This window comes from Rhamphochromis sp. 'chilingali' (assembly GCF_963969265.1).
Source record: "Rhamphochromis sp. 'chilingali' genome assembly, chromosome: 2".
Classification (NCBI taxonomy): domain Eukaryota; kingdom Metazoa; phylum Chordata; class Actinopteri; order Cichliformes; family Cichlidae; genus Rhamphochromis; species Rhamphochromis sp. 'chilingali'.
Window position 1 is genome coordinate 60466560 of NC_137930.1, and position 26204 is coordinate 60492763.

A 26204-nucleotide genomic window follows, 5' to 3' on the forward strand; every position below is an offset into this window, starting at 1 on the left:
TGCCGCTGGCAACCAATCACAGCAGAGAGTAACCGTGATGTCACCGGCTGACAGAGTCGCTAGCGACACCTGGCGGACAAGGATGTAATGGCACCATACAGCCACGACAACAAAGGATTAGCAAACGGCGGTTTTCAAAATAGTGATTCAGACTTTATTGTCCGCTAGATGGCGGTAGAGCTCTACTTTTTTTTTTCATTTAATGCCTGTAAGGAATCTAACCCCCACCTTCACCCACCCCGCCCTTTGTGCTTAAAACCTGTAGATTTGCTTTTTATTTCAGCACTCATGAATGGAGACATTATGTAATCTCACTGTCTGTCCCAGAGATACAATATTTGAAAGGACCTTGAGAAAATTTCTTTGACTTCAAGACTCAAAAGTCACAGTGAACTCACAGAACATGTGTTTTCCCATACTTTAGGATCAACAAAAATTCTAGTAAGACAAAATCGCGACATCATAACATTTATATCAAAAAGGTCAAAGGCAAACTTCCCAGTAGCATCATATATTCTTGACATTATTTGTGGTTATAATTTAAAGAAACCACATGCTGCTCCATGAGAGATTGTGACTGTTTCACATTTGTCTTCATTCTGCAGTGGTGATAATAACATTTTGTAACCAACCTGAGTGGTGGGCAGAGGCATGAAAACCACAAGGTAAAGTTTTAGTTTGAGGGAAAATAGCCAGTTTTTGTACAGTATCTTCCATATTTTCCTTTCTTCCCCCTTATCTTACATTAATATTTTGGCACATGGTGCACTGTACATTCAGAACTGAGCTTGACACAGATTAAGCTGTTGTTCTTACTGCTGAATCTGTTTTGAAAAAGGGTGAGAGTGAACCTCTCATCTGTGAAAAGCACATGGCACCTGTACTCGTCCTGCCCACTAGAGGATGTATGGCCATGACCACATGCTCATGAATGCTTCTGATTGCTTGGTCAGAGACATTCACACCAGTGGCCTGCTGGAGGTCATTTTGTTGCTCTGGCAGTTCTCTGGAGCAGATACTAGTCATGCTCATGATTTATAGATCTTCTACAGCTCTGTCCAGGTCTCTTAGAATAACTATCTGTCTCCTGGAATCTCCTCCACGCTCTTGAGACTGTACTGGAAGGCACAGCAAACCTTCTGGCAATGGCACATATTGATCCTGGCAGGGTTGGTCTGCCTGTGCGACCTCTGTAGAGAGTAGTGACACTGACCCTAACCAACCAAACAACAAACATTCAGTCAGCTAAGATGAGGAGTAAAAACACATCACTGGCCTCCACCTTTAAAACCATTCCAGTTTTTTTGTTTTTGTTTTTGAGGAGTATAAATAAGTGAATCTACAAATAACTTTAAAAAAATAATAAAACAATTCTAAAAGTGGTAAAGAAGAATGTGAACACTATTATGAATAAAACAATAAAAACATCAGTATAAATAAACATCAGATAAACTTAGGCCATTTTTACCTTGCTCAGTTTTTATATTTGCTTTTATACTTTTATGACTGTTTATATCTAAATTTTATCTACCATGTTTGCTATATATACATTTTTCTTATGTTTTTTATGGTATGTTTACGTGTTACTGTAAGGTGACCTTGAGGGTCTGAAAGGCGCCTATAAATAAAATGTATTATTATTATTATTATTATTATTATTATAAACCTCATTAGCCAGTACTTAATCAATAAGAAATGTAGCTTAGCTATTTCCACTTCAGTTTATGATAAGTGGATGGCACTGATAGCAGATTGAGTTTGACAGCTTACAGACGCACTTAAAAAAATGCACCACTATCACTGAAAACAGTTAGTCTAGTGGCACATTTCTGTTAATGATCCTTATGCTCCTCCAGTTAATACACAAATGCGTGGGCCCAAATGTTAAATTATGTGTTGTAAAAAAACGCACAGTTATATACAGTATACACAAAATTCAAGCACCATTTGCAAATCTCTTTCTCTTTCCATGTCATTGCACACTTACTTGTGCACACATATGCTCGCTTTATTTTGCTGGAAGTAATCAGGATCACAAGTACTGTGAGTGCAATTAAAACTGTGTTCTAAGTCTGGTCTAATCTAATTTCCAATCTCTCGCCCAGGACTTTCTATTGTCTCAGCTCTTCTGCAGATTCAAGCACAAAAACGCAGACGTAAGCTAAAATAAATAAATAAAATAATAGTAATCTTTACAGACCAGTACCACTTTCTGATTTGTGTCCTCTCGCTTTAGAGATACAGTTAAATGCTTGTAGCTGTTAAAATGCAATCTGGACATGCTGGAGTGCTGATGATCTCTAGCCATGTGTGACTTGATCTTGCGGGCCATCAGTAGATAATCTGTCCAGCTGCATGACACATTTCTTTCTCGCTCTTTCACTCTACTCCTTTCTCCCCCCTCTGTCCTTTTATCCTCCTCTTTAAATCACTGATGTTCTAAACAACCTTGCATCAGACTGTCACTTTCTGTCACTTTGTACACCAAAACTGCCTTCTCTCACTCTGGCCTTTTAATTATGTCTCTAAAGCCCCTGCCTACAAGCGCTTAGGCTTTGATTACAAGGACCGGCTTTGTATGTTTGACTAAATTAAAAAGTGGAAAAAAGGGACACAAAAAAAATCTCAAGGCAAACAGCATGTTAACAGCAAGATGTGTTCACAATGTAATTTTCCTTTAAGCCCTTAAGTTCACTGCATTTTAAGAAAAAACAATAACCAGCAGCCTGAACTGGCAAGAAAAATCCTCAAAATCTCCCACGATATTATTTTTATTTATTCTTACAGATTGCACTGAAAAGGGGCTTTTAACCAGCAACAAACTGTATTAGTGACTATAATTTGGAATAGCTTTTAAATCCACCAAGCATGAATTATGAGTTTGTCACTTTTAAAACGCCTCACTAACTCTGTGTGCGGTATTTACAACTTATCATCATCATTAACTCAGTGGCATCACTGCAAAATCAAAAAAATCATATATAAATGATCTAAACGTAAAGACACACACACGCACGCAAATCTGTGTAGACCCCAATATAGTATTGGACTCATCCTCCTCCAGGCTTGCTGCCACATCCACAGATCAGGCTGTGCTAAGAAGATTTCTGTTTGCCAATAGAGTAAATCTTGTCGCTGCTTTTCTAGCCTGCTGAATTTGTGGGTCAGACATGCCCGAAATGTGCTAAACTTGAATATCACCACCATGATTTTGTTAAACACTTTTTAAATGTCTTTTTCAGTAGTAACCCTCTTTTTTTAATTAATTATTTCATTTTTTGTAACATCTTCTTATATTAAATTTTCACACGGTAGATTTTTGTGAAGTCGAATCATTTTAAACAAACCTATCAGCTGTTTATATCGTATACTACTGATCAGCAGTATCATTAACCTAATATTGTGCGGGCCCCTGCTCTGACCCACTGAAGCACAGTCACGGCACCTCTGGGGATGTCCTGTGATGTCTGGCACTGGGAGTTTGGAGTCAGTCAGACCGGGATCTGATGAGTTTTGAGGCTGCGTCATCATTGTGATCTCAGCCCTAGCTGTATGACGAGGTGCATTGTCCTTTCAGAGTGCCATGGCGGGAGGTGGCTGGATCTATGGCAATGTTTAGATGGCTGACACGTGTCAAAGTAGCAGCCATACAAAAGCCAAGAGTTAAGCTTTCTCAGCAACAAGGTGAATAGTATTATTTACTTCACCTGTTGGTGGTTTTAAACTTGTGGCTCATCAGAGTAGAAGTGTAATTATATAATATCTGATTTTCCATAGGCTTGTCAATAACATGTTCTTCTTGCTCTAATTGGTATGAAGCAGAGTAATCTTATCGTTGTCTTCCTGAGATTAACCCTGATTTGAGTAAGGGTCATTGCCATTGGCCATCTGGCTCAGAAGCCCTCCTTGTGATTGGCCATATGGCGCCAGAGAGCGAGATTTATGAAGAGCAGAATGTTTAAATTGAATGAAAATTTTCCACTGAATGACCTTATCTGTTGGCACAGACACAACGCCTTCTCGCTATGGCATAGCTGTGGATATACAGGACCATGAAAGAGTATGTTTGCAGGTCTGGCAATACTTAATGTAACATTTTTCTTTTTTTGTGTGCGTAGCAGAACACAAAGAAGAAAACCTGACACTTAAGGAAAAGCAGAGACTTTTTTTTTTATCTTTCAGGTTGCGTTTGGATGTTCCCACAAAACATAATGGAGCCAGTCATTCCCATTTTCCAAGTTCTGGATGTGTTTACACGTAGGATGTGTGAATGCATCCTTTCACTCCTTTTATTATTTGTGTTTGTCTGCATATATGTATGTTTGATTGGAATGCATCATGACGTGGCTACGATGTGGTTTCCCACGTTAATTTGTAATTCCTTTTAACATTTTGCTTTGCTTCATAAACAGAAATGAAGGAAGAGTACTGACAACTTAAAAACACAAGACTGAGATTAAAGAGAAAAAGCTGTTTTTTTTTGGTATATTTAGAACCAAAACTGATTTCATAAGAATTTTGCCCTGTGATCTTCTAAAAGCTTAACCTATAGTTCTCTTTCCCACGTTCTTTCTAATAGGGTCGTTTTTCTTGCCCTTCTTTCTTTCTCTAATCTGTTGTCATGCGGGCCTGAGATCAGTATATTGTTTAGTGTCAGCGCTTCGTGCTTCCTGATATCACATATGTCTAAATCTCTCTAGGAATGGGACATGTGTGTTCACAGTCAATGGCTGGGTCTCCTGGGTCAACGTGACTTTGAACCTTAAGCTGGTTCTTATGTAAGGCTTCATCTATGGGGATGATTAAACATCAGTTTAAATTTCCTTGAAGATCAGGTTTTGCACCAACAGCTTTTAAATACCCCAAGAACAAAGAAAAGGAAAAGGTCAATTATGCCACAGGTCTGCTGATTAAAGATTTTTTATGGCCCACACTAGAAGACCCAAGTTGGGCTCCTCGGCTGAGTGTAGGATTTAATGCCGCAGACTGTGCGTGAGGGTGATTGGTTGTGACATAATCTACGGCTGTAACATCCAGTGCCCAAAGGCCGTAAAATCTCCAGAGCCCCCCCCCCCCCCCCCCCCCCTACTTTATGATGATAAATAAGGAGTTGCTGGGATGCAGTAATCTGTTGTTGAACTTGAGACTTGAAGGCTACTGTGCTGCTTCATCGGCAGTAATAGGCCAAATCCATTGGGATTTCCTGCCAATCACAGGCTTGTGGTGGGATCTTAATAACTTTCCCTTGGAAGCTGATAAAACTGCCTTTTTTTTTTCTTTCGTTCATCAATCTGTCGTTTAAAATGGTGACACGCAGACATGCAGCTCAAGGAAACAGTGGCATAGATTCAAAGTCCAGGCAGCGTGTTTCTGTGGCAGTATTGTGCTTGGAAAGGGTTAAAGATCCACTGGAACTGCTTTACCGTGTCATAACATGTTACTGTTGAACTCCATGAAACGTCCTTGTGTGTGATGCATGACCTTAAAGTTGAACCTGTTCATGACAGCTCATTCAGATTAATAAAACTGCAAAATTGTGCATGGGCTTGTGCGTTTTCCTAATGAGAAAAGAAAGGCTAAATGAGCTAAAGTTGATTTCACCAACTCACCTGGCTCACTCATCCGTGTACTCTGCAAATTGAAGATGCTAATTTCCTCTGTAATCACATGCGCATAAGAGCAATCACTTGCCTCGTTGAGACTTTAGTCAAAATGCTAATTAAAACTCGCGGCCCTGCAAATGAACAATTTAGAATTCATTATCCTCTTTTGTGTGTCTTTTTCAGTGTTTGCAGTTTTGCATCTAATTGCCAAAACACTGCGGTGTTACAAAAAATGTCAAAATTCCAGCTGGACTTTATCTAATCTTACTCTACAGCTGTTCAGAGGGTGCTATGACTGTTGTCATGCCATTCAATCCACATGGAATATAGATATTCAGACGTTGCACAGGCAGACCAACTCCACTAGGATCAATATGTAGCATGGTCTTCTAGCACATTGTCTTTCTGCCTGAGCCCTACAAAAACAACCTCCAGCAGGCCACTGGAGTGAATGTTTCTGACTAAGCAATCAGAAGCAGACTTCATTAAGGTTGACCTGTGAGCCTGATATCCTCTAGTTGGGGGCGTCAGGACCCCCATTGGTATTTGTCATATTTGCCAAAATTGGCAGGTACATAACTGCTGCCGTGTGCTTTTCACAGATGAGAACAGGTTCACCCTGAACACATGTGACAGCTGTGAAATGGTCTGAAAAAGCTGTGGAGAACATTGTGCATCTAAAGGAATCTATACCATTGACTGGTCTCCTCGTTTGCCTGACCTAAATCCAACAGAACATCTCTGGGACATTATGTTTCGCTACGTCCGACACCACCAGGTTGCATCTCAAACTGTCCAGGAGCTCAGCGACGCCCTGGTCCACATCTGGGAGGTGTTCCCCCAAGACACCATCTGTTGTCTCATTAGGAGCACTGACATTATCAGGCATGCATACAAGCACATGGGGGCCATACCAACTACTGAGTAACATTTTTATTTGCTGTGACTAGCCTGGTGCATCATTTTTTCACTTTCAGGGTGTTTTTGAACTCATATGTATGTAGGTTGATCGTTTTCATTTTCATCCATTTCTGTGGCATCCTTTAATTCCATATCAATATATATGTGATTTTTCCTATGGAAATGTGATGTTTTTAAAGTATTCCTTTATTTTTTTCAGCAGTGTACTAAAGAACAGATCCCTGCTTCCTTCCTTCCTTCCTTCCTTCCTTCCTTCCTTCCTTCCTTCCTTCCTAATGTTTGAAAAATAAGAAACACTTTGAAACAAGAAAAACATGCCAACTTGTGTTTTGTTCTACTTTTCTATTCAGAAAGTTCAAAGCAGGGGAATAAAAATCAACAGTACTTTTCGCCTCTTGGAGCAGCAGCACACCTTTTGTTCCACTTTGATCCCCGTCTCTGTCAAACCCCCTCAAACCTCTGCTTTCTAGGTGTCTGATTACCTCAGAAGAAGCAGCCAAGACTAAAGTCTGGTTGCTATGGTAACGGATGTGGATTTGAATACCCTTGATGTGTGGTGAAAGTGTACCTGTATGTGTACTTGTTTTGCATGCGTCTCAGTGAACGAGCAGCAGGCAGAGGACCAGAGGACTGGCTGTGTGTGTGTAACAGCAGGTTTGCGTGGACACTTTGAGTTCAGACTTCACATGGCTCAGGCTGAGGTGAAGTTTAAGCTCTCTTTCCCAACCGAACACACGCCGATAATAAACGATTCACGCAACTCAGAGACAACACCTTCACTTTATAATCAGTCACAGGGGAAAGTGTTGTTTTCAAACACAAGCCCAGAGGATGCAGCTTTGTGAGAGTCCACATGCTGTGTGAGCGAGCTTTTATCTCCTGCTGACTTTCTTACCCACCTAATAAATAAGGATTGTCTTTGGTTTGTGTTGCTCTGTGGTTTGAAGCGTGTTTTTTGAAGCGTGTCGGCGTGTTTTTAATCTGTTGTAGATTAGCTTCCTAATCTCTACTACCTAGACTTTGGAATAGTCTCCTGCTGTTAAAAAGCAGTTATTATTTAACAGCTTTCTGTTAAGATTTTTATTGTTAGTAACTGATTTTGATTAATCGTATTATTTTGATTGTGCTTTGTGACTTGTCTTGTGTCTGCAAAAGGCGCTTTACAAATAAACTTCACTTGCTTTTTCTCAGTTTAAAGATTTGATAGGTTTTCTATGGCCTACTGTGAATAAGATACAGGTTAATAAGATTTGCGGATCACTGAGTTCTTTTTTTATTCATATTTTATACACTGTCTCACTTTCTTTTGTGTGATTGGGTTTGTATAGCACTTGTAGTTATATAGTAAACTGAGGCTTTTTTATACTATTAACTTTTTACCATAATAGTTTTCCCACGTTGATTAAAAAAGCTAAAATTACATTAATTCAGCTTGAATGTTATTAAATAAGCAATATCAATCCAACGATTAAATACATATTTAAAACGTATACTCTTATATGTTATTACTTGTAACAAGTAGAAGTACTTTGAACTCTTGATAGTACTTATCTTTTTACTTAAAGAAATTTCCCTGTAGCTTCTAAAGGAAAGTCTGAGGAATATCCTCCACTATCAGATCAAAAGTATTCATAAATGGTATAACAACTTAATATATTCAGATTTGTCTGCTTCTTTGATTGGTTGTAAACATGCATTGAATGTGAAAAACAAGTAGGAAGGTTTTGATACAACTGATCAACTGAAGGAAGAACTGGCAAATGTCCCACTTCTTGTGACAAGCTTCTGATTTAAAGCAAGCACATTCACCTATAAGATACAGTACAAATCCTCCAGTGGATGTGGTGAGTCGTTTTTGTCTTAAAAGCTAACACATCAAAGGAAAATCTCTATCCCACCTACACTTGGCTTCCATTTCCATCTCTCTCTGGCTCTATAGCCAGCTTTTTGGGGCTTTAGGTGATGAGTGTCCTTGGTGAAAAATGAGAAGGCTAGAGCCAATGTGTCCATGCTCTCTGCTCTGAATAGGAATTCACAGCAATGCACCGACAGACTTATGCTCAGTGGGCTTTTTGGCACGGTCCCCCCGCCGTGTGTGCGTGTGTGTGCGCGCGCGCGCGCGCGCGTGTGACTGTCTGTCTGGGAGAGTGAGTGCGGCAGCCAGTATCAGCTAATTAAAATTTGAAAAATGGGAAATCCCAATTTAATTCATCCCCATGCCAAACGGGCGACTGGAGGTTTATCATATCACCAATACTCATAACTGATGAGGCACATGCGCAATCAGCTTTCCCCTACAGTCTAGCGCCAACTGAGCTCAATCTTTAAACCGCGAGCAGCTGCAGACTGATCATCCGTTTGTTTGAGGCTGAGTCTCATACACCGAGCTGGGCAGGAAAACTGTGCAAACTTCTGATTCTGATGACGAATCAGAAGTTAATCTGCTCTTTTTCGCACCTGAGTCGCTCTCAGTTTGACCAACACGACAAGGATGAAATTTCGGATTTTCTAAATCAGTAGTTTTAACGTGCGGTAATCCGTACTACTGACATAAACAGGGGATGTGAGGGACAAGTTTGAAAACAGAAAAACTCATAAAAAGGAGCTCAGCGGCGAGGATGTACGCAGGTAAGAGAAATCATCCATATTTTCGCACTTTAGAGCAGATCGCGTATTTATTTACTTAAATGTCTGAGGGGGAAAGAGAGAGTTGTTAGAAACGCGGGTGTCTCAAATCTGGTTTTTAGGGGTTTTTTCTTGGCTGTTTTCTGACATGTTTGTGTAGTTACTTTGTGCAAAGAAATCGTTTTTTTTTCTTTGTTTTGAAAGTTTCTCTTGTGCATCGATTCGTGGTGCTGAAGTAACAGCTCCCCACACTTGCTCGGTGCAGTTACTCCAAAAAAGTAAGAAAAATAAGCAACACGGATTTTTCTTTAAAAAAAAGTAGGAAATCCGTTTTTCCCCTTTTGCGTCAGCGTGTGGTGGCTCAGTGCCTGGGCGAGTGGAGGATTTGGGCTGCTGTTGCTGCCTCTGTTCCTCTTCTGCACCCACTTAATATGTTCTCAGAAGAAGGGCTGCAAGTAAATTTTACATGCAGCATGGCAGTGAGCCACACATCTTATTTACCTTATTGTACAACAATAATGAATTGAAAACAAAGTCCGAAGTTATAAATCTGCCTGTTTCCCAGGTCACAAGCTGTGACAGACAGAACATGCAGCACGAACGTCCACAGCCTATATCATAACTGTCATTTTTGTTTTGCTTTTTGTCCCTGGATGTGCAGCAACATGCCAACATGCCACTTTGGTGAAAACTCAAAGCAAGTTCTAAGCAGACTGGTGCCCCTGGGCAAGATGATTTATTTGGGTCACATTTTATGTAATAGGTACAAATGTGGTGCAAGATATGATTTCATGAAACTTTTTTTTTCTTTTTTTAATGCATATTTACCATTAGGTGTCCTTGAACAGCTTCTTGGCAGACAGCAGTCCTCTCACCCAGCATAAATCTTGACGAAAAAAAAGAGGATGCAAAGATAAGAGTAAGAGTTAAGGAAGCAGATGGTAGAAGCAGCTTGTTCTCTCACTCCCAAGCTTTGAACCCCACACCCTTGCCTTTAATATACATTCAAGGATTCTGCTGAGTGTACTGAAACATAAAGCACAGACAAAGAAATCCTGCTAAGCTCTCGTTTCCTTTATTCCTTGATTGTACCTCTCCTTACTATGATTTCACACACTGTTGACTTCTGTACAGTCTGGATATTTCTCCTATTCATTGAGGGGGGATTTGCACTGGTGCAAAAGATTAAAGGTAAGATTGCAATCTTTATTCTGCTCCTTTGACAAATGGACTCCTTTATACATTTCCATATTCTTCTTTAATTTGCGATGTATTTATTTATTTATTACACAATTGTGTCCATAACTGCATTTTAGATGTCAGCAGCTTTTACCCGGATAATTTTTTGTAGGTTTGAATGCCTTGTGTTGCTTGGTTTTCATAATGTGCAGATTCAGGTGCAGGGTCGAAAGCAGTTAACCCTTCTCTACGAGCGCGTCACTGTGGAAACTGGGTACGAACCACTGATGGCGGCACTTTCAGTTCCCCAAACTACCCAAATACGTACCCTCCAAACAAGGAGTGCCTCTATGTGCTGGAAGGTAACTGATGAGAAGCACACAGCCCAAGCTGAAAAACAGTTCAGATATTGGGACATATTCTTGTATTGGCTCGGATTGGCTCTGCGGGAATCCGATGCCATCGACACATATAAAACCTATTATGTACAATGCCTCATTTTCCTCTTTTGTCATTAAAGACAAAACTGTGTTATTTTAATGTATCGTTCATTAACTTCTCAACCAGTAATGATATATAAAGAACATACGAGACAGAGTAGCATCTGAAAGGAGCAAACGTGTCTTTCTTGTTGCCGTTTTTATAGCGTTTTGTATTCCTGAATCGGCTCTGACAGTAAAAGAGTGCCAATTGTTCCCCAGCCCTGCCTCGCCAGAGAATAGAGCTGATGTTTGACGAAGTCTTCCACATCGAGGCGTCGTTCGAATGTCGCTTCGACCACATCGAAGTGCGGGACGGTCCCTTTAGTTTCTCCCCGCTCATCAATCGCTTCTGCGGATCAGCCAGTCCTGGACTCATCCTGTCGAGCGGACGCTTCATGTGGATCCGCTTCTTCAGTGATGAAGAGCTGGAGGGGACTGGCTTCCAGGTCCAGTACAGCTTTGCTGCAGGTGACTAAAATGCAGAGTGGATGTACCATTTTCACACTGCTCAAAAACAAATAGCCTTTCCGGACCAGTGATTCTGTGCTCTTCTTATTTCTCACCCCGAAGATCCTGAATTTCATCTGCATGTGGGAGGACTTTTAAACCCCATCCCAGGTAGTGCAACAGCATGTATAAGAAAACCCATGCAGCTCCAGGTGTACATCTTTAGACTGCCATGTGAAATAAAGTTGTTACTTTCCATCTGATCACATGTCCTCCTTTTTGCTTCCACTTTGTTTCTTGCCAACTGTCGTCTCTGGGTCAGATTGCCAGTTTGAGCTGTCTGGAGCTGACGGTGTAATCCGTTCAAGTCAGGTGGACGAAGAGTCCAAAGTGAAGCCAGACCAGGCAGTGGATTGCATCTGGACTATACGTGCCCCAACAAAGAACAGGGTAAGATATTGAAATGACATCGTTAAATTTGCATTTATACATCCAGTTCTCCATTTCTGCGTTTTCAACTGAGTGATAACTGAAAGTTTTAAAAAGGAAAAGCAGAAAGGAAAGGAAAATAAAGGAAAGGAGAAATATTTCTTCTCAACAAAATGAATTTAAGGAGAGGGGATATAATTCATTGGGAACAAAATGACAAACAGTACAGTGGAATGAAAGATGAGTCTGCAGCCTGCAGCTTATTTTGCTTTCTGCTTTCACCCTTCACCCTCTCCATATCTGCTGTGATGTATTTTTCTATATTCTTTACTTTATTTGAAAAACAAAGCATCCCAAGCATCTTTTTTTTATATCAAGCAACTACTAATCTGCAGCTTATGCATATAAATAATAAACATGTGCATCGATAATCTGACAGTCAGCTTAAGTACATCTGCAGTAAAGCTGAGTCAAAATGATTTATATCAGTGATGATTCAACTGTCTTCTGTTGGCAAACAGAAACTAGCTGAATTACAAACCCATGTTGTAAAAAGCTGTGAAATGTAAATAGGAAGGGAATGCAATGCTTTTCAAATCTCATGCTGTATGTTATTTACAAGAGAACATGTTAAATGGTAAAGAGTTTAAATATTTCACCATCTACAGTGCATTTTCAAAAGATTGAGAGAATTTGGAGAAATCTCTGTGCAAGGGACAAAGCTGAAAGCCAGAATTGGATGCTGTCATAGTTTAGCAGATTGAGGATCCAAATGCAGACTCTGACAGGCAGGCCTCGATGTAGCAAGAACCAAAAATGCTAAAGTCCATTAAGAAGGCAACTGAAAGTTGGGAACACACAGGGAGAGAAACATTAACATACAGACAGAGACAAAGGGAGTCACTAAGCCTGTCTATACAAGCTGACACACTAAAGGCTAATCATGAGGGTTGGGAAGAGGTAGGAAATGAGAAACAGCTAAAGACAAATTAGAGACAACAGAAGTGAAACTAGAAATAAAACACAAAAAAAGGAAGTCACATACCTACCACAGAGATAAGACCTTAGCACACTCATATTTGACAAAGACATGAAGGTAAAGCCAGGAAAATAAACATGAAACAACTATGCTAAATCGACCCAAACCAGAAAATAAACTGAAAGGCCCAAGATACATAAAGATCAAGTTTAACAGTCAACTAAGAACCATAAAATAATAGTATTCAGTTAATAAGGCTCAAACTCTGGAACATGACAGATGCCCATAATCTTCAGGCTCTCAGATGGCACTGCATCAAAAACAGGTGTGAGTCCGCCACGTAAATAACTGCATGAGCTCCAAAATTACTGTCTGTGAACACAGTTTGGCAAATCAAAATTTCAAACTATTTTTTTGGAAAACTTGGGCGCTGCTTTCTCTGGACTAAGGAGGAGAGGGACCATCTGTCTTGTTATGAGCGCAGACTTAAAAAGCATGAATCTTTGATGGAAGTGAAGTAGTACCTATGGAAGTGGCTGTACAGGTACCATGTATATGATATCTTTTTCAGATAAGGCCTTCTATATTTCAGCAAGACAAAACTAAATGTACTGCACGCATATGTCAACATCATAGCTTTGTAGCAGAATTTCTCAGATGCCAAACCGGCCTGTCTGCAGCAGAGACTTTTCATTAAATCAAAACATTTGAATCATTAAGCAAAAGCTACAACAAAGAATGCCCAGGACTGCTGAGCAGCTAGAATCCTACATCAGGCATGAACAGAACAACATTCCTCTCCTAAAAGTCCAGCAGCTGATCCTGCGCTTCCTAGGACGGCGATCTTTTGGACAAAGATCTCAGATGTTGTTCCTGAGATCTGCTGGAGGCACTCGTCCCGTATGGGGGTACCACTGTTGCCTTCACCCTTCACGTCTTCTTGAGCTCCTCTCTCAGCCCGTGGTACTTCTCGAGCTTCTCGCGTACCTTTTTCCTGATGTTGTTATCACTCGATAGAGCTACATCTATCACTACAGCTGTCACTACTATGTCTGGTTGGTTAGCCATCACCAGTTTGTCTGCCTGCATCTGGAAGTCCCACAGGATCTTAGCTCGGTCATCCTCAACCTCCCTAGGGGGCATATCTCATTTTGACCTCAGGACTTCCAGGCCACTTCCAGGCCCTGTAGACTACAACAGCCACTTGGTGATAGCGTTCCACGTATGTCCTTGCCTGCTAGCTCCAGCATGCAGCTGGGGTCTTGCCTGGTGTGGTAGACCCCAACCTCTATGGAAATGGCAGGAATATTGTTCCCAGTTTAAACAGTTGACTTGTTTTTCATGTTTATGGGATTTACAAATCATTGGATTCCTTTTTTATACAGCATCCCGACTTTTTTGGAATCAGGTTGTGTGTGAAAAATGAAAAGTGTACACTGTTTCCCTCTCCATTACTCATTCCAGATTTACCTGCGATTTTTGGAATACCAGATGGAAAACTCCAATGAATGTAAGAAGAACTTTGTGGCTGTTTATGATGGCAGTAATGCCATTGAGGATCTAAAGGTAATTCTTTGCATAACATCATAAATATTACTCTGTCTCTGCCTGACGCACTAAGTTTGTTGCGCATTACATTGCACTATGCTTTCAGGTCTGAGGTTCTTCTTCTGCTACAGGATTTATCTTTCTTTCTTTGCCATACATGCTCCTTTTTAATGCCATATTTAAATCACAAATATGTAGCAACTGTTCTACAGACCTTGGCCTCATTGAGTCCGCACATCAACATCCATAAAAGAAAGTGGTGTGTGGTTTCTTGCAGGCCAAGTTTTGTAGTACAGTAGCTAATGACATCATGCTGGACACTGGTGTGGGAGTAGTGAGGATGTGGGCTGATGAGACAAGCCGTCTCAGCCGCTTCCGGATGCTGTTCACATCTTTTGCTGACCGTGAGTGTCTCCTTCAGATTATTCTTTCCCCCCTGCCCATCATTTTGCTTTTTCAGCTGCGATGGGAAAGTACATGTATTAAAGATACGGTGCATATTTTGGTGGTTACTTTTAATCACTGCACCTTATATAGTACGTCTTAGCAATAGGAAATAATAATAGTTCTGATAAGCATTTTATAGTTGGATCTCTGATAAGGACATGCCACATTCTTTCTGCTTGTAGCTTTCGATGCTTTGTCAGGTTGTACACATACTTCATATACACTTGTGTTTGTGTTTTAGCACCCTGTATGAGCGGTGCGTTCTTTTGCCACACTAACATGTGCATCAACACTTCTCTGGTGTGCAACGGCATACAAAACTGTGTCTTTCCTTGGGACGAAAGCAACTGCAAAGGTACCTCGATTCTGCTGAAGCCTTTTGGCAGAAATGCTTTCTTTGGTCTGCTGTGATGTGTTATGCTGTGTAATTCTGTCATGCTTTGTGAAATGATGGATGTCATGTCTGCCTTTGTTGTGTCACATTGAGTCTCCTTGAGGATCATTATGAAACACACACACCGGCTGCAGCAACTACAGAACAGTTAATATCGATGTGTTTCCACTTGGCAGGAAAAGCACAATCTCATAGTTTTGACGCGTTTCCAACTGAAAGGCCTTCAAGGCTTTTTGGCTAATAAGTGGATCTTAAGCATTTCTAGTGCTGGGATGGGTGTTTATCAGTGCCTTAGCTTTTAGTAACTGCTTTGAATTGTTCCTGGCATCCAGAGATACGAATTGTGTTGACACAGGAGGGAACAAGTAAATGACTAATGCACTCTCGGTGCCTTTGAAAGCCTCTGATATTTTTAACTCTTTATGTCGTCATTTCAATCCTCCAGAGAAAAAGAACAAAGGTCTTTTTCACCAGATCACAAAGACTCACGGGACAATAATCTGTGTGTCTACGGGGGTGGTGCTGTTACTCCTAATTGTCTCCATTCTGGTGCAAGTCAAGCAGCCACGTAAGAAGGTATTTAAGAAAATTTGTTGTCGAATTCTTCTAACATCATCCCACTAAATTTTTCTCATAGAAACTACAAATAAAATAGTGATTCCCTGTCATATTTTAAAGGTGTTGGTTCGTAAGAACAACTTGTTTCCTCGTGCTGACTTCCAGGAGGTGTTTGACCCTCCTCACTATGAACTCTTTAATCTCAGAGACAAGGTCAGTTTTATTGCTTTTACACATTATATTATTGGTACATGTTTATATCGTTTTAAAACTACTAATTTATTAACGTTGTCCTTCACAGGAGATTTATTCAAGAGACCTTGGGGAGTTGTCAGAGGAGCTCCAGTCCCTACAAGCGCTCAGGAGGTCCTCGTCAGGATCGCGCTGCATACACGAACACCATTGTGGCTCTCTGGCCTCTATCAACTCCATTAAAGGCAGCCTAGGGGCGCAAGGCCTGGGAAGGGGATCCATGGAGCTTCCACCTTTCAGAGTAGACTTCCAAAACTCCTTGCCTCCCCTAAGAGATTTCAACAGCAGTCTGAGGAAGAAGAGCTGGCCCAGTATGAAATCAGGCCGAATGCAGGGCCATCATGGTATGGGAGAGAGAGCTCTGGGGCGGCAGGACAGAGTAATGGAAGAGGAAGAAGAGGAGGAGGACGGAAGGTATGATGTGTATGTGCGGAGAGGCGGAAGCCGAAGAGGCTATGAAATAGCCCAGCAAAGATCCCTGTCCATGGACTTTTGAGGAGAAAACACAAGATCTGCGTTAGGGTAGGTAAACACTGCCTCAACTTTAGGGAGGAGCTTTTCAAATTTACAGGAAAAAGGAAAAAGAAAGAAAACCAATGGCTTGTGCAAGTACACTTTCCTTCTTCTCAGTAAGGCTAGAAAACATAGGCTCTGTTAAGGAGCAACAAGAAGATCCTCAGGCACTGCCAAATCTGCTTATATACTGAAACAGCAAACAGAGAGCTGTTATCAAGTCTCTGACACTGGTGTAAAAGTGAAACTAAAAGAAAAAGCTGTATAGTGTTCTTGTCTTGATGTATTTTGTTGAATACATTTAACTGTAACGCGAATAGATGTTGTGGAAGTATGTTTTGAGTCAGTGTGTAGAAGAAGTGTGATTACATTTTGAGTATTAGTGAAAAAACTACATTGGTTAAAAACAAAAAGGTAATTTCCACACCTCTGACTTAGGAAAAGTCAGCTCCGAGTTAAAGTCGGTTTTAGTTTTACTGAAGGAAAGTCTGGTTGTTCTGCAATCCCCTTTTGGGCATGTTGCACAAGTACACAGGTTGGAAATTTTACAATTATGTCACTCTTCAGTGACACACCTGACCTTATGAAAACCGGAAAACTAGGTTTCTTTTTACAATCTTTAAAAACAAATGGGTTACCAGATCTTAACACAGTGGGGGAGAAGCCAACATAGTCCTGTTAATTAGCAAGGAGGGTATTTAGGAATTAAACCATTTAATAAGAAATGAAACCATGTGAGTACTGACCTCAAAGAAAGTGTTTGAATGGAGAAAGTTAGACATGGTTCGCCTGGTTTCACAGTGGATCTAAAATGCTGTATTCCAATGTTTTCATGTGTTGTGATCTTAAACACAGTGTCTCTGAAATTCCCACAGAACCTCTTACATAACCTTGTAGCTGGCACAAACCTCATTTGGAAAGCCTTGCGGTGTAGTCAGCATACCTCTGCAGTTCATTTGTCATCCTCAAAAAAATTCACTGGACCAATAATTAATGGGGCAACATAGTTTGTCTGCATAGACATAGACAAAAGCCTGACAGTGCATTCTCAGTGCTAGTGTGTGTGCTGGTAACACAGTGTTATACAATTCTCATTTGACCTCTAAGGATAGACTTATAAACTCACGATTAAAGGCTTCCAGTTAAGTTTCTATGCACTGGCTACTTTGTACACAATAAAAGCTATGATCAAACAAGTGATAGATAACGTAAATGGGTCAGTCATGATAATGTACTCTGTTTTATATGCTTCCATAAGTTGACCTTGTTTGTAGGGAATATGCATTATCAGCTCTGGTACACAGTCTTTTTTTTTTCTTTTTTTTATCTCAACATCTATGAATAGGCACGATATCTGGAACACCTCAGGTAATAAATGACTCCAGAGAAATAGGTCAAAAGGTACAGGAGATGTAGGATTATTGCTATATAATAACTCTCTGTGTGACAATAGTTAAGCCTGTCTTCAAAGGTGTGTCTCATTCTTTTCTCAGTTTGATCAACGCTGGGAAAATATCTGCACTAAGGAGCTAAAGAAGTTTAAGTTGGGTTTTTTTGTCTGATTTTTTTTAGATTGTTACAAGCCCTGTGTGCTTATAGTCACCACAAATAGTTTGAAAGCCATAATCATTTGTTTGTTGTTGTTTTTTTACTACTTTTAATTCATTTATAAAAACATTTTTACTTTGTCACAGTTGGTTAGGCTGATTCCTTTCAAATTAAAACTGTAATATTCTACAAACACTTTTGCTTATGCTTCATGATATCCATCTATCACCTGCAGGTGAGTGTCTGGGATGGGGAAAAAACAACAATGCTTGACCAGAACTGAACCTCAAGTTTACTTTTAGATTGCAGTACAGTAAGTCAGGTGATAACTTACATTAGAGCAGCAGGTTGGCATGCAGTTTTTCCACCATTCAGAGTATCCAGAGGCAGACAAGAAGGCTTGGGAAATGTTTATAAAAACTGTTTACTGTAACTATGATTGGAAAGAATGACGTCTAATGTTTAGCACAGTTTTTGCCTTGTACTACAGACAATGCTGAGGAGTCAAGAATAAAAAGCACTTCATTGATCAAAATAAATAAATGTGGTAAAACATAATAACATAGAAATTAAACACAAATAGGTCTGTAATTGTAAAATAACATCTTTATAAGTCTTTAATAAAACTATACAAGCAGTTTTTTGGCCTCATTGATAAGAAAACGTGCTGCTGCACTATGACTTAGTACACGTCAGCATCAGCAGCTGTAAATGAAAATATAGCAACAGCTTGTTTAAAGTCTTTGAGTTTCCTTCATCACTTTGTTAGGTGTTTTTTCATCTTCAGTCCACAAAAAAACTCCTTTCAGTCCAAAGTGTGCAGGCAGACCGGGCTCCTAAGGCCAGAATGATGTATTGCAGCACGACATGGTCCATCCATGTGTTTATAGTCCAAAGCATTAAAACGAGGTCCTCAATGACTCATCAAAAAAGGGCATGTGATTATAGGCCACCAAGGGTGTGCTCTCTCCAAGAACAGCCTCTGTGAAGTTGGGCCTTCTCCAGGCGTACACCATGCTGTTCAGGAAACCTTGTAGAGACACGCTGGCAGCCTGCAGTAAACAAAAGCAATATTTTAGCCTGCAAATCTGCCATCTGAGGACATTTTAACCTACTCACTGAAAAGCTGTAACTAAAACATACCTGTAGCATATAAACACCAAATAAACTGTATTGTTCAACGTTTGTTCTCATCAACAAGGTAGATAGCAGGATGAGGAAAAGCGCTACAAGAAGAAGAAACATCAGTTTAATTTTGTCTTAAAGTTGATATTTACACTAGCTTTGTGCGTGCATTTGTGTACCTGGTGCCCAGCAGATTAGGATGACTGTCACCATATTCCTTGAGGTAGAAATTGCTCTTTTCATTCTTCTTCTTGAACGCCCATCTCCCTCCACTGGAAAAAGCCCCTCCGGATCTCGTCTTTCATACCACTTACCAACCTTATAGTAAATAATCTGAACCAAAACAGGAAAAAAAACATTTGTTTCATCAGATTACACTGGTATTTAAACTTGCTTGTTATGTTACAGCAATGTGATTGTTAGTAACTCACAGAGCAAGACACCAGCACCGGTATCACCACAATGAAAAGAAAAGCTCTGATGAAAACGTCATGGATTATCTCCTGTGGGCAAAAGAGAATTATGTATCAAAAATATGCTTATACAAAATGTAACAATGCTAAAGAGCATTATTATTCTGTTAAACAGAGACTATACGCACACACACTACAACAGAGGCCTCGATAAAAGAAAGTGTGTTAAAGGGTTTCATAAGACAGCTGTACACTCACAACATCTGAGCAGGATTCCCTCCAGACGTGCAAGAACAAAATACAACTGTGAAAAAGAGAAAATCAAAAAAGGTGAGAAACACAAGGGAACAGACCCATTTCACTGCTGTGACGTCTTTGAAAGATTTTGAAGGAGGCTGAATCTCTGGGTTGTATGCTCACCTGGTGCAATACGTGCTATCGTTACTGGAGACCCGATTTGGCAAGCTGCTGGTAGCTGGAATCAGCAAAGTAGCTTTCATGAAAGGAGTGAGCACATATGCTAAGTAAAGTGCAAGTGGGATCAACCTGTTATATTGGGCAGAAGATAGAGAAGAAGAATTAAATTGTGCACACATGGGATACCATATGGTGGGTTAGGTAAAAACTAAAGCATTTATTAATTCATTTATTTTTTGAAAAAGTGGTTAAAACTTACCACACAATGGCATACACAGGTATGACTATTTCTGGTCTTCGACATGTATTCTGCAAAACAAGAAAATGTCAGTGAATCTGGCTTCTGGACAAATTATGATCACCAGATGCAGCGAATGCCTCACCAGATCATCATCCGCTGGTCTTTCTCTCCATCCTTGGATTGCATTCTTTGACTTCCAGGCGTAAACGACCACCAGCAGGAATGAAATGAAATAAAATGTCTGGAACAAAACACAAAGAACAACGCAAAATGTGACAGTTTTACCAATAAAGTAGTTTTAGACCAAGCATTAATATTTACTTTAGAGTAAATGTCAGTTAAATATAATTTATGTGAATACTGATGTGCTCTGGTTCTCAGAGAACAACTTTATACTTGAAGATTTCTCAGTTGGTTATGCTGATTCTTAGGACCAGTGTCCGACAAACGTGCAAGAGGACCTTTATCTTTACGAGGACGATCTTTATGAAGCAACGTGAGGACATTTTATTATTTGATTTTACATCTGCTGCTTGTAAAATGAAATGAGATATTTTTTTCTTTTTTTAAACATGCTTCTTTGTATAAGAAGGATATGAAGTATAAATACAGCTATTTATTTAAATGTAAATGTAAGGTACAGTAAACCTCTGCTGACATACCTGCAGACATAAAAATGAGATGCTACATTAGCTGAATTTTAAAATGTAGGGCCATATAAAAATGATTTAATACCATGCTCCTTTAGGATTTGCAGTGGATGTTTGTTATCTTATAGCAGGGGTCCCCAACTCCAGGCCTCGAGGGCCAGTGTCCTGCAGGTTTAGATCTCACCCTGGGTCTACACACCTGAATCAAATGATTAGTTCATTACCAGGCTCTGGACAACTGCAAGACATGTTTAGGAGGTAATTTAGCCATTTGAATCAGCTGTGTTGGCTCACGGATAATCTAAAAACTGCAGGACCCCGGCCCTCGAGGCCTGGAGTTGGGGACCCCTGTCTATATATTATAGCATGTAAACTAAATTTGGAATTGAATGAGTCTGTTGAAGTGCATAAAGACTCTGAACCCCAAAATAAGGTAACCTTAAGTTAGGAACCGGTTCAGTTCATTTTTTTTCTTTCTTTTTCTATATTGAACTCTTAAAAAGGTTAAATATTTTCCATATCTGCATTTTGAAAGAATTCCACAATCTGAGCTAGAGGAATTTGAGAGTTTGGTCCTACAAAACATTCTTTTCTTTTCTTTCCTTTTTCTGTTGCTTTTATGTACAATCAATATCTACTGTCCTTAATGCTTATCAATCTAAATTCTAACGAGAACTCAAAAGACTTTAGTCAACCGAGTTCACAATGGACATTGCCAGTTAGAAATTTATGCTGAGAACAACTGTTATGAAAAGCATGTGGAGCTCCTCCTCTCAGCCTGAGGGATGAATGTGAACATGTTTGCATAACAGGGAACGTGACACAGCAAAACTGCTCACTATGTCATTTTATAGAGGCAATATAAGGAACATGTGTTTTTGATTTACTTTACTGCTTGAACTACGTGATATGTCCTCAGTGCCTTTAGAAAACGTTATATTATTTGACAATAATCTGATTTTTTTACTCTGTAAATGTTGATTGTTATAGCAGGAAGTACCAAAAGGAATGTGAAACCACCTAAACGTTGCCAACCTGTTTAAGATTAAACTACTCCCCCACCAAAACGCAATCCCGTTAATGATTTATTTGCGGTGGTAAAAGCCTGATCAAACAATGAAATAAACTATTGCTCACCAGTGACAGCGGCAGGCCGTATTGGCAGATGACTATACTGTTGTCAAACGGTATTTTGTTCATGACACTCGTGGACATCAAGATCAGAGCAGCTAGGAGGTCGGCGAGAGCAAGCTGCACCAGGAGGTGTACCTGCAAAACAGTACGCATGAAGGCTTGTGCAGTGTTGACAAACTACATAGTTCCTTATGCACAGTAATTATTAATTTCATTAAATAATCCATTAGTAATGCATACACCTAGACTCACCTGCTCTTTTAGATGCTGCCATCTTGCTATGGAAACCACCAGGACGGAGAAACTCCCAATCACACTGACGTTAATAAGAAATATGTAAACTATTAAATGACCGCAGGTCATTTGAAGGAAAAGTTTAAAAGAAATGAACAACTAACATTGTGCCAAACCACAGTTCACCCGAATACTGCTCAGGTTACATTAACTTTTCGTACCCTTTATTCAGGTAATACCACTATTATTCAAGCATTCTGTGGCAAGCAGAAGTCTTACAATGAAAATGTTACTTAGCTAAGAAGTATTGTAACAATGTACTCACTATTAGTATTAGTATTAGTATTAAAAGACGTCAACAGCCCTGAAAAGTGACACTGTTGCATTAATGCATATAATTATTATTAGTACTCATGCAAGATCAGGATTTTCTTGCTGTATTAACTTAAAGTATAGCTAATCTTAACTACTCTGGGTAAATATAGGTAATGCTTAGATTTTTAAATTTATTAAAACTTGTTAAAATTATGAAAAGGAAAAGCAGCAGCTGTCACAATTGTAATGCCAACATCTTTTGTTGTTGTTTGTTTTTTATATGAAAGATAACTCAAAATATCAGCAAAATGATTCCCATTAAATTTTCTGCAGCAAATGGGTGAACTTATGATTTTATAAAGTAACTAAAGCTGATAAATGCAGATAAATAAAAAAGTTCAATATTTGCCTTTTGAGAGGTGGAGTAGAAATAGAAAGTGGCAAGAAAAGACTAAAGTACGATATCTCAGTTTAGCGATAGTGATAGACTAAATTTGCTTACATCCAGGTTAACATCACAAAGCATGATGGCTTTTTTTTGGGGGGGGGGGGGGGGGGGGGGGGGTTAAACAGACATGTTGCCACATGTCTTAGACATATGGCACCATGTCAGCAACAACAATTACAAACTATGTAATTCATTAAAAAAGTTCCTCTCTCCCTTATTCTTGCTTTGCTTTTGTCAAGAAACAAAAAGAAACACAAAAACTCTTCAACAAAGGGTTAGGAGTATCATTGATCTTTAAGGAAGTGTTTAAATTACAGGTATCATCTACACTAAATAACCTAAAACGCAAACATATCAGACAGTGACGATGGATTATGTAAGATAACTGAGAGAATTCAAAGAGAAAGTCCCTGAAATCTCTGCATGGTGCCCTGCTGGTCTCAGTTGATTTTTAAAAAAAATTAGAAACTGTCATAAAGGTAATAACATGCAAAATAAAGTTTCTTGTGTTTGCTATGATCATATTTATGATGATAATAATATGAGGAAGTGCATAGGAGTACCTGGGAGTGAGTAAAACTATGTACACTGTAGAGAGGACATCGATCTGAAAGCAAAATTTGGAAATGCCTGAGTCATTTCAAGGATAAAAGATTTTATTATACAGTTTTTTTTTTTTCAAAAAAAAATTTGATTAAAGCCCATTAAAAACAATGAATGTAGTGCCTACCTGAGCTCCACTCAGCAAAGTATTTAGCTCCATCCTGAGAAGTAAAAAGTCACATTCGGCATGTGCACAGCTCCATAACCTGCTCTCATTACAGGCCAATGAAAATGTGACTTCTTTGTGTATAGAGTGCATCTATAAAAAGGTGCACCTTGTCACATGTTGTGACTCCGCCTGCTTGACTCAGTGCGTGTGTGTGTTTGTGACAATACTTGGTAATCCCCAGGTAGAGTGGAATTAGTTTGCGCCTTACTTGATGCCTTCCAAGATAATGACCCATTTAGAAGATATAGTAAGACAATGAAACTGGAGTTTCTCTGCACTGTTTGAGGTTTTGCCCTCTTCTGATTATTGCAAACTAAGAAAATAATAGAGAAAGTCTGAGAAAAGTTTTGCATCCCTAACATTCTTCAGTAAAGGTGTCATGTCTTAGTCTAGTATAAAATGAAAGCATACAGCAGATCAAATATTTTTAAGGTTTTCATGGAAACCTAAATCCTAATCTTATTGACTTAGTCCACAGCTGAAAACACATGTGCAATAAAAAAAAAAAGAATACTGATAATAAAAAAATATTCTAACTATTTCGTTTTTCTTTCACTTGTATTCTGGGTTACTGACTTTCTGTAAGATGCAGTGCTGACTAATCAGTGTGTCTTGCTTCTTTTTTCTGGAAGCCATAGCCTGAATATGTACATCCTACCCTGTTTAAGTATCACATGGTTTAATAACACAGTTTGTTCTCACACTTTGTTATCTAACACAGTATATTTATAGTAAATTGTAAAGACTTGCTTTACTTTTAGTTCTGGGAGAACAGGAAAGTCACTAGTTTTTTTTCTCTAAAAGTTAAAAAAAAATTGTACTCAATTTTTATTTTGTCAACACAGTGCTTAATTTGTTTACTGCTTTTGTCAAGTACAGTTGGGTAAATAATTATTTGATCTATTTTTGAAATTCTGGGTTTGCTCATTTCTAAAGAAATGAACACTATCTAATTTTTATTGTAGTGTCATTTTAAAAGGAGAGAGGTAGAATATCAAGTAAAAATCAAGAAAAACAATTACATAAAAATTACATAAAATGAGTGTTTGAGACAATGTAGCCAGAGTTCTGACACCCACAGTTTCGCTGTGTGCCCATGTTGCATGCAGATTTCAATCAATCAGTTACAGATACTTATGACCGCAACTCATTATGTGTGCAAAGCGCACCTGTTCACAGAATCAGTTTCTTCCACTCCAACATCTCCATCACCATGAGCAAGGCCAAAGAGCTGTGACAGGACATCAGGGACAATATTTGTAGACCTACACAAGGCTGGAATGAGGAACAAGACCATCACCAAGAAGCTTGGTGAGAAGGTGACAACCATTGGTGCAATCATTTGGAAATGGAAGAAATTTAAAATTACCTTCATTCAGCCTTGGTCTTGAGCATCATACAAGATCTTCATTGGGTCAAGATGATCATGACAGAAAGTGGTGGATCAGTCCAAAATTACACAGAAGGAGACTGTTAATCATCTGGAGACAGCTGGGACCACAGTCGACAAGAAATCTTGAGTGGGTCGGACTAGCAAAATTTCTGTTTATGTAGTATGAATGGCATAGAACAAATGACAATAAGGGAGGTCTTTATCAGTGCAAAAAGGTGTAAAAAAAAAAAAGTATGAAAAGTGCCAAATATATGCCCTCCTGCTGTCTGTGGGCCAGATTAGAGTCTGTGGCGGGCCAGTTCTGGCCCCTGTGTCTTGTGTATGACACCCCTGATCTAAATGATTAAGAGAAGGCTTGGGAAAAACTGCTGTGGTCAGCTGAAACCTAAAACAAGCTATGTGGCATCAATTCAACCTGCTGTGTTTGGAGGAAGAGAAATACAGAGTATGACCCAAAGAACACCATCCCCACAGTCAAGCATGAAGATGGAATCATTATGCTTTGGGGCTGTTTTTCTGATTAGGGTACAGGGCAACTTCATTGCATGCATCGTGAAATCTTGGCTGAGAATCACCTTCCCTCAATGAGAACACTGAAGATGGGTCCAACACACACTGCCAAGGCAAGAAAGGCTGAAGAGGAATCATATTAAGGTAATGGAGTGGGCTTACCAGTCTCCAAACCTCAAGGATTTAGAGTTAGTCAAAATCCCACTTTAGATGTGTGCAAACCTGGTGACCAACTACAAGAAACGTGTTACCCCTGTGCTAAACCAACAAGGGCTTTTTGGGATGTATGCTGATCATAGAAGGGCCCTAAACCGTTTTTGCCATTCGTATATTCTATAGATGCACACACACTCACAGGATGAGGACTGGTCGGTGTATTAGATTACAGTAATTGAACGTCTGTGTTACAGGGACATCTAGTGGTAAGAATTGGGCTCTGCATTTTGTTCATATGAGAGCAGGAAAAAATTATTTAAATTATATTAAATAAACTTTCTTGAATGGTTAAAGACTCTCTCATATCCCGTGTAATACCGCTCTTTATACCGTACAAACAGACCTCAAGCGCAGCACCGTACAAAAGAGTTGTGGTGTTTACAGAGATTGAGTTGATAAAGTTGATTCAAA

General features: G+C 39.5%; 2 protein-coding genes across 2 annotated transcripts; one reads left to right on the forward strand and one right to left on the reverse strand.

Moving 5' to 3' along the window:
• Positions 1 to 8897: 8897 nt before the first annotated feature.
• Positions 8898 to 18001, forward strand: neto2b (neuropilin (NRP) and tolloid (TLL)-like 2b). The gene is made up of 13 exons (XM_080876645.1): positions 8898 to 9152; positions 10284 to 10340; positions 10541 to 10690; positions 11030 to 11278; positions 11381 to 11428; positions 11580 to 11707; positions 14130 to 14231; positions 14491 to 14617; positions 14902 to 15015; positions 15500 to 15630; positions 15733 to 15825; positions 15914 to 16386; positions 17871 to 18001. Exons 1-12 carry the CDS (start codon positions 9143 to 9145, stop codon positions 16358 to 16360), a joined length of 1656 nt encoding a protein of 551 aa, XP_080732771.1. The 5' UTR covers positions 8898 to 9142; the 3' UTR covers positions 16361 to 16386; positions 17871 to 18001.
• An 823-nt stretch (positions 18002 to 18824) lies between these two features.
• Positions 18825 to 26083, reverse strand: LOC308393127 (uncharacterized protein; the record flags this gene model as incomplete). Its single annotated transcript, XM_080876646.1, has 14 exons — positions 25044 to 26083; positions 24844 to 24949; positions 23633 to 23666; positions 23466 to 23509; positions 22158 to 22221; positions 21909 to 22040; positions 20264 to 20362; positions 20140 to 20189; positions 19884 to 20009; positions 19722 to 19767; positions 19482 to 19553; positions 19230 to 19383; positions 19069 to 19151; positions 18825 to 18977 (listed from the first exon to the last, which is right to left on the reverse strand). The coding sequence occupies exons 3-14, from the start codon at positions 23663 to 23665 to the stop codon at positions 18825 to 18827; spliced, it is 1056 nt and encodes a 351-aa protein (XP_080732772.1). The 5' UTR covers position 23666; positions 24844 to 24949; positions 25044 to 26083.
• Between the last annotated feature and the right edge of the window lie 121 nt (positions 26084 to 26204).